At 42.0% G+C, this 8,521-nt stretch overlaps 1 protein-coding gene across 1 annotated transcript in view; it reads left to right on the forward strand.

Moving 5' to 3' along the window:
* Positions 1-472: 472 nt before the first annotated feature.
* The window catches only part of LOC103780470 (homeobox protein CDX-4-like), a gene marked incomplete at its 3' end in the record, with an annotated part of 14,182 nt that continues 6,133 nt past the window's right edge, over positions 473-8,521 (forward strand). The window contains exon 1 of the mRNA XM_008948157.1: positions 473-1,035. Coding sequence (XP_008946405.1) covers positions 621-1,035 — 415 coding nt within the window. The remainder of the gene's footprint in view (positions 1,036-8,521) is intronic.

Raw genomic sequence — 8,521 nt, forward strand, 5'->3', positions numbered from 1 at the left:
AGAAACTATGTAAGAGCTGCAGTTACAGACTGAACTGGTGCTTTGCTTTCAGATTAAAACAATAATATAGCACATTCTAACAAAAAAAAATAAAACCCAGCCTACAACTAGCAGATCCCAGGCTTTAACTATCTAGAACCTACTGGCTGAAGTTAGATTCTGACATGATAGCTCCAGAAAAATGCTGCTTCTAGTGCCTGAACAGCTCTTGGTTAACTGTGTATGCAACTCTGCTTCCAGACCATGAGATTTCAAACCACACTCAAAAAGTATAGAATGGGGATGGTGATACGTGAGGGTTGGGTGAGAAAGGAAGCACCAGAGCTAGCAGCAAGGTGGGGTTGCCTGCATGGGCAGCCCTTCATTTGAATGCAAATGTAATTTTGGGGCAGGCAGTTATCTGTGACATCAGGCAGGACCTTAGTAAACTGTTACCACCAGCACCTGGTAAAACCATTGTTAATCATGTGTAGTAAAGGGACATCAGGGCTAGCCTGAGTCATTTATAGAGCCAGGCAGGGCTAGAAAAGAGAGAGAAAGAAAGAGGAGGGGAAGAGAGATCAAACAAACCCTGCAAGGAGCAGGATGTCCCAGCAAGACAAAGCCAGGCTGTGAGCATCATGTACGTGAGTTACCTTTTGGATAAAGAAACCAGCATGTATCCAGGATCTGCAAGGTGCAGCAGCAACAACCTGCCGGTGCAAAACTTTGTGTCTGCTCCACCCTACTCGGACTACATGGGATACCACCCCGTGCCAAGCCTGGAGAGCCAGGGGCCGCCCGCGGGGACCTGGGGGTCTCCCTACGGCCCCCCGCGGGAGGACTGGAGCGCGTACGGCCCAGGACCTTCCAGCACGGTGGCTGCTGCTCAGCTCAACGGCTCCTCGCCCGGACAGGTCTACAGCCCCCTCCATCCCGCTGGAGCTGGGGGGTTACCTCCTGCAGACACAATTAATGCACAGCAAATCTCTCCCAACAGCCAAAGGCACAGCTCTTACGAATGGATGAGGAAAACGGTGCAATCCACCTCCACAGGTAGGAGGGCACTTTGTGCTGAGAAGAGAGTTTACTGGGTTTTATGTGCTTGCAGTTTTAGGCCAGGTTCCCTGTTTAGAGGCAAGTGTACAGTTGAAAAATGAAAGATCCTAAATGCTCTGAAGGATTCTCTTGCTAACAGTGAAGCACTGTTTTGATTATTGGATGATGGTTTTGATGGGCTGTTTCTTACATTTCTTGCTTGACCTTTCATGCTGAGGAAAATGAAGAGCAGTGTCCTTTGGCACTGAAGTATTTTCACTTCAGATATGTTAAAAAAATTATTATATCAAATAATTGCTTTTAATAGGTGTCCTATAGCTTGTAATGAAGCAGTAGGTCTGCAGAATGAAATCATGATGAAAATATTGTATTTCACCACCACCTGTACTTTATTTTCTGCACGTTTTGGAGGACATATGAAAAGTTCAAGATACACAGTAAGGGGGTTGGAAATAAGGCTTTGCATTAGAAACAACCTCTCTAAACTCAGAACACTGAAAAGAAATGGGATTAGTCAAACTGAGTCAATGCTCTAACTCCAGAAATAAGGGAAGACTTGCTTCACTTTGCAGTAGTAGCTCTCAGAATGTGCAGGAATATGAGGGTGCACAGTAGCACAAGCAGTTAATGCAGCCACAGATCAGTCTCTGATGCATAATAGTGAGTACAAAACAACTCTTCAATTGTATTTAACCCGTAAAAATAAGTCATGAACCATGAGGAAAAGGTTCTGTTTGGTTGTGATGAGGAATAATAGGAAAAATATAAATACTGAGCAGCCCTAAACCAAAAATCTGTACCTTGTGTGAGTAGAAAAAGAAATATGAAACAACAAAGGGGAGAAGGAAACAAAAAGAGGGAAAACTGCCTGAAAGGAACAGAGGCACAATCCACTACAGAGCAGCATTTGATCCTCTGAGGTGCTGAGCAGCTTTGCCATGCCCTGAGATCAGCAGAAATTAAGGCTGCTCACTCCTTCCCCTAAAAAGATGCTCACACTGCTCCAATGTTACATCCCAGGAAGGCTCCTTTCCTTTCAGTCCTTCCTCCTGCCCCAGCTCCACACATGCCTGTAAATACTTTCCAAAACAAGTACTGAATTTGGCTCTGATTAACAAGCAATTACTTACAACATACTTTAGAAAAATGAAAGCCACTATATATAAAAAATATTGTCTGTATTAAAATAAAGTACCTAATTTATATGGACAGTGCCTGTAATACTTTCCAAAACAAGTACTGAATTGGGCTCTGATTAACAAGCATGAAAGCCACTATATATAAAAAATATTGTCTGTATTAAAATAAAGTACCTAATTTATATGGACAGCTAGTCATCCTCACTCCTGCTGAGCACAGAGAGTGTCTAGAATTCAACAGGGCGATGAGAGTAGTTTGTTACTCTGGGTAAATAATTTGGCGGGGGGAAATCTGGGGTTTTTAAATCATATTTGTTCTTCACTTAATACTATCCAGCCCTCTCTTATTTTTTCTTGGTCTTGGAAAAACTTACAGCTTACTTTTGAGCAGCCCTTACAAGGGCAATGAAACTGCTCACAAACTGTACATTCTTCACTGAATACTATCCAAGAGAAAATAAAAGAGGGATTGTCTTAGAAAAACTTACAGCTTACTTTTGAGCAGCCCTTACAAGGGCAATGAAACTGCTCACAAACTGTACATTACAGATGGCAGAACACTTGCTCAAACCCCACTACTTCTCATCTCTCCTTTGCCCACGTGCCTTTTGCTCCTAAGGGAAAGACCTGCTTTGATCTGTGCTGCCCCTTTTATAGTGGGAACACTGTGAGACAGACTGACAGACAAATAGATAGGCAGAAAGAACAGACAATACCACATTCTGTCTGCTTAAGAAACATGCTTTCTGATTTCCAAATTTCAAGCCTGCAAGGGTCAGATCACTCACAGAGGGTGCTGGGAGTCTCTCCATATCAGATATCATATCATAACATCTTCATCTCAGGAATTGATCAGTGTCATAGGAGCATATCCTCTCAGATGCCCATAGAGCAGTGTAAGGCCCTCTGAAGTTAGTGGGGCCCTTGCCATCCACTTAAATAGGGACTGGGTTGTGTTTTAGGGAAAAATCCAGAGAAGTAATTCTCCTGCTGCTTCTTCCCCTCTTATTTATTTTGCTAGGCCAGGAATGCTCAGTGCCAATAGACCTGATTTGTTTGAGTTAGTTCCTTTCCTCTTCATTCACTTTTTATCCTCTGTTTAAACTCAAGGGCACTTTCAGTTTTCCCCATTTTCCAAAAATGAATTATTTTTCTTTTTTAAATTTAACTGCAATGTCAGATCTAGCAATGCACTTAAGTGAGTTTGGTTCTGAGCATGCAAGTGTTGCAAGGGACTCCAAATGTGTGAGCAGGCTGAGGGCAAGTGCCAGGGCTGTCTGCTGGATCACAATCAAACCCCTCAGCATTGTCTTCACCCATTGCTTTTTAAAGCTGCACTGAGCATTACCTCTCTGCAAAACGTGCAAGGAATGTTCCTGTCATCTTATGCCTTTAAGATCAGGAGAGATTCCTGCCAAAGGTTTACTTACACTGAGTAGTCTGGCTTGTAACAGCTACAGAAACAGGGCCCAGAATCAATGACATTTCCATCTCCACAGATTTCATGTTCAGCTTGTCTTGTTGGTGCTTTGTGGCTTCATGACCTAAGAGATGACAAAAAAAAAACCCACACTACTGAAATTTCTACCACTGCCTCATGCCCTCCATGTCTTTTGATACAGTGATCTACACAACTAACCTGAAACAAAAGCAGAGATTATTTCAGGTCTTACTCCATCCATTTAAAAACAACACCACCCACTGTAAAACCATGTCTTCAACTCGTGTTAAGTGAATTCTGTGAGGTTATGCTACTTGAAACCACAGGAAGATCTCAGTGTTTAATGTGAGACTATCATCCTGGTTTAGTGTTACTGGACTGCACTTCCTGCAGAAAAGCCCTACCAAGGTTTTCATCCATCACCCTCTCTGGCTGAAGGATGTTTGAATGTCTCTCTCTGCAGCTTTGGCAGTGGTGGGATTGGGATTGAACCTAAATGCAGTGCAGTAGGATCCCATGCCTAGTCACTGCATGCTTGAGGGTGTGCAGGATACAGGAGAAAGCAAGTGTGTTCTGCCTTAGAACACTTGAAGGAGGAAACATTGGCTACTTACTGTTTTCAACTAAGAGCACAGATTGAAAAAGCCCCTTCTCTAACCCTTGTTCTATTCCCATCCCCTCTCCTAAAACTCTGAAAGGGCAAGCAAAGCCCAGATGAGTGAAGGGAACAGAGAAGAGAACAAAGCCACGACAGCTAGAGAGCTGAGGTGGCAATTCTACACACACACAACATAACCACGGGCAAATACTTTGATGGCAAGTAGAATGAAACCACCTCAGCCCAAGTTACAAACCTCCTCTGGAGGTGTATGATCCCTCACAGAGGAGCTGGCTTTATTTTCTGCCTCTGTGAGAAAACAACACACATCTGTAGTAAAACTGTGCCCAGAAGAGTGAGTTTGCAGAGTTAACTGCCAGGCAGTCCCAGCAGCAATGGGAATTTGCTCACAAAGCCGAAAGGGCATCTCCAGATCTGCACTTGCATTACCATGAAATGGGGAGGGAACAAGTTTTGAAACACAGGTAAATAATGATGAGCAGAGACTCTTCCTGTAGATGACAACTCTACTGTCATTCCTGTTCAATAAAAATTTACTCTGAGGACACAAGGACAGGTTTTTTTGTGGTGATAATGATGACAGGTGCTGGCTGCATCATTGCCAAAGGCACTGTACACATACAGCATCTAGTCTTCATAGCCCTCAAACCTGAGGAAGAAAAACAAGCCTCTTCAGAAGCCATTCCTGCAAAGTGCTGAATGGCCAGAAAAAGTACAACACTTGGGGGAAAAAAAACAGCTCATCCCTTGCTTTTTAAATCAATAGAGTCATTGGCACTGGGATTTCCCCTGATCTTGCCACTTAGAAATCCACCCACACTTTCTGCAGGCTGGGTCCTTCTGCCAAACCAAATCCACACAAGTCACCTTTAGTGACTTGTTTAGTTTGGCAGTGTTTAAAATTAGTTTAATTAGTGTTTAAAGGTGATAAAAATGACTCTGCTTTGGATTCAGTTAGTTCTCTATGATGAAGATGAATAGAAAAGTTTAATCTAGCAAAGTGAAGGACAGAAGTTAGCCAATGAGCTTTACTACAGAACAGCAGAACACATGTAAAATGGAAAATATTAACATTTTAAATAGAAGTCAACAGAACAGCTGGGAAAATTGTTCAAGTTTGTTAAAAGGTCCCAATTCATGATCATTTTCTGTTCTTTCCAGTGTGAGCCATCTGAACATGTGTAAGAACAAATGATCAAGGCCTAGGAGAAAATACAAACTTGAAATTTCACCATGTTTCACAAACTTTTACGCATCCAGCTTTGCAATAATGAATAATGACATCCATCTCCAGGACTTATTGCAAATGACTTTTGCTTCACAACTTCAACTAAGTCAGTGAAATCACACTACGGAGAATTTGTCCCTTTCTTTTCCTACGCTTTTAAAGTGCATAAATAGCTAGAGACAGTCCCAGATCAACACTCTGGGGCCTGATCTGTGACAGGCTGTAGCTTTATAAGCTCAAAAACTAACACTAATCTTCTCTTAATACTGAACTAACATAAAGATGCAGAGCTGAACTGAGATCTTCAGGCCAGAAAGCTGTTTCAACCTGACTTAAGCTAACTTCCAGTCATCAAGCACAGGCCTTAACTTCCTCTGAAACAACATTAAACTACAGAATCTGGATTACAATGCTCTGCAAATAATCTAACAGTAATCTGACCATATTCTGTACTATGACACCTTCCAAATTAGGCAGCTCCTGGATTTTATGAATGATGCCAGTTTCAGTAGATGAAGAATACTCCTGAAAAGTTAAGAGAGGAGGCAGTGAAAAAGGAGCAAGGGCTAGTTCTAATGCTAATTTATTTTGCTTTGTAAACTAGTTGTGAGGTCCGATGGTGGTTTGTTGTTTTTTTGGTTGGGTGGGTTTTTTTTTTCCTTTCCTGGGCTACATTGTCTGAGGTTTTGAGGCCTATCTGTCATATTGAGGCAACAGACCCTTTTAACACTTCACTTTGCTTTGATATGCAGTCTTGTCTCTTCCTTCTCCCTCTTTTCTTCAGGAGTTATATTGCCGGAAAGGGTGATGATTTTCACAGCAAATAAAGAGGCCTTCTCCCAGCTTTATTGTCTTCAGAAGAAATACCTTGTGAATTTTATGACCAATAGGAAAGCTGTTCCCTTCCCCCAACGCAAAACTTGGCTAGTTACAAATATTGCTGGAGTGGTTGTGATAGGACAGGATCGTTTAAGTGTATCTCAGGAACAGTTTTCTGAGTCTGCAATGTCTTATTTCTTGGTGCTCTAAAGCCACTCTTCAATAGTCACTCTGCAAAACAGGCTTTTGACAAAGCTGGCTGTTCCTAGACAGCTCATTAAAACCAGGAAATCCACTCCCCCAACACAAAGGCAGTCGTACTGCAAAGGTAGTTGCTTCAAAGCTCTTTTGTTTCATTTTCCTTCCACCCAGCTACTAACGACCTCTCCAACCACTGGCAATTCCACAGCAGAACTGTCTGTGATAGGACACATTTCCAATAAACTGACACTACACTGCTGATTAACAGGATCATCTGTCACTAACAGAAGATTAATTAAGATTGTAGAAAGCTAAATGTTGATAATTTCACTCACCTGAGTAAAATAGGGAGGATTTGACTAAAGAATTGCATTAAAATATTTACTTTTATCACTGCATGATAACTTTCTGCCATTACGTCCTGAAGAAGTCTGAGCAGAGAAGAAAATCTTTCTGCTGTCTCTGGGGTGAATCCGTTAGTCCTCCCTCAAATTTTACTCAGGGTATACTCCCTGAAATAAAATGCACCACTGAATAAAACCAGTAGAAGGCTCAGACTGCAGCAGAGTGGATCTACTCCATCTACCAGATGGAAGTTAGAGGCTAAACTCCCAAACTGTTTAGCGATAGGGTTTGTTGCTGCTGTTTGTTAACTTTGGCAAATAAAAGTGTACTTTGCCTTTGAAAGGAAATGCCATAGGCAGACTAATTCCAACCCAGCATCCAACAAAGGCCTTAGGAAGACTCTCACTGACATCAGTGAGAGGCTGGGTAAAGGCCCAACACTAAAACTCGACTGCCAGGACTAGAAGTGTCCTCCCAGAAGACTCTGGCAGGTCTCATTGTCTGGTGTCTCTCACAGAGAGCATTACAGACACACAAAATAATCAAATTATTAAAGATGAGAGTTATGTGACAGATCACAGAGAATTTTTCTCAGATTGTTGGTGACTTTTAGGAAGGAAATGTTCTCCTTTTGCTTTTCTACTTTTTTAATTATTCTCTTAACTTACTTTAAAGAAAGAAATGAGATGTGAAAACTTCCAATCTCCCTTCAAAAAGAAACCAGATATTATCAATCCTACTAAAAATAAACTGAAAGCTACTCATGCAAAACCAAAAGTTTTTAGGGGAGAAAGTTCTGTTTTCCACATACAGTTTAAAGAGCAAAACACACAGCCCTCTCCTAATCAGATAATAAGGGTTTAAGCACTAAAAACCAGAAACAGGAAGGTTTATCTTGAAGTTTACCACATTGTTTTGGCAACAGAAGAACATTTGATATTTGTCCATGGCTTCTGAATGAGAATAGAGCTCCAGATAAGATCACCTTGTTGCTCTTTTGTGTACTCCATCTTAACACCACAAAGGAGCCTAAGGAAACATTTTAAACATTTTGTCCCATAGAATGACCCCAAACCACCGGCTGGAGAGATCAAAAGTTTAAAAATATCCAGCGAGGCATTAAAGCACCACAGGTGACCATATGTTAAACAAACAATTTACACTTGGAATGAATGCAAACAAATGTCCTAGCATCTCTGTGGACTGAACTGAAGAACTGCTGTTCTTGAGACACTCTAAAATTCGTACCATAATGTTGTAAAATTAACAGCACTTTTCACTTGATTATCACTGTAAACCTAATTGGGCTAATCCTGCTTTCACTACAGTTTTGCAAGGACAGAAAGGTCAGTGAAATGAGAAGTCCTACACAGCCACCACCCCTGCCAAGCACAGCACAGCAGAACCCTCACAGGGCAGCTAACAGAGCTGAGACAAAGCTGGCTTGGCTGGAGGGATTGGGTAGGAACCCCAACATAAGGAACACACACACACACCCCTCCTTTCCCTAGTGAAATTTTCCAAGTAAACAGGCCGATGGCCTCAAGACAGTTGGAAAATGCCACTATAAACTCCTCCTTCCTGCATAGTGCTTTCCCAGCGTTGAACACCACAGAGCATGGAAGCTGAAGGATCAGACTGAGGTAGACCTTGCTCTACAAGCCTGGAAGAGTCCTAGAGAACCCCTGTCG

The sequence above is a fragment of the Merops nubicus genome, unplaced genomic scaffold, assembly GCF_000691845.1.
Source record: "Merops nubicus isolate BGI_N331 unplaced genomic scaffold, ASM69184v1 scaffold13349, whole genome shotgun sequence".
NCBI lineage: Eukaryota > Metazoa > Chordata > Aves > Coraciiformes > Meropidae > Merops > Merops nubicus.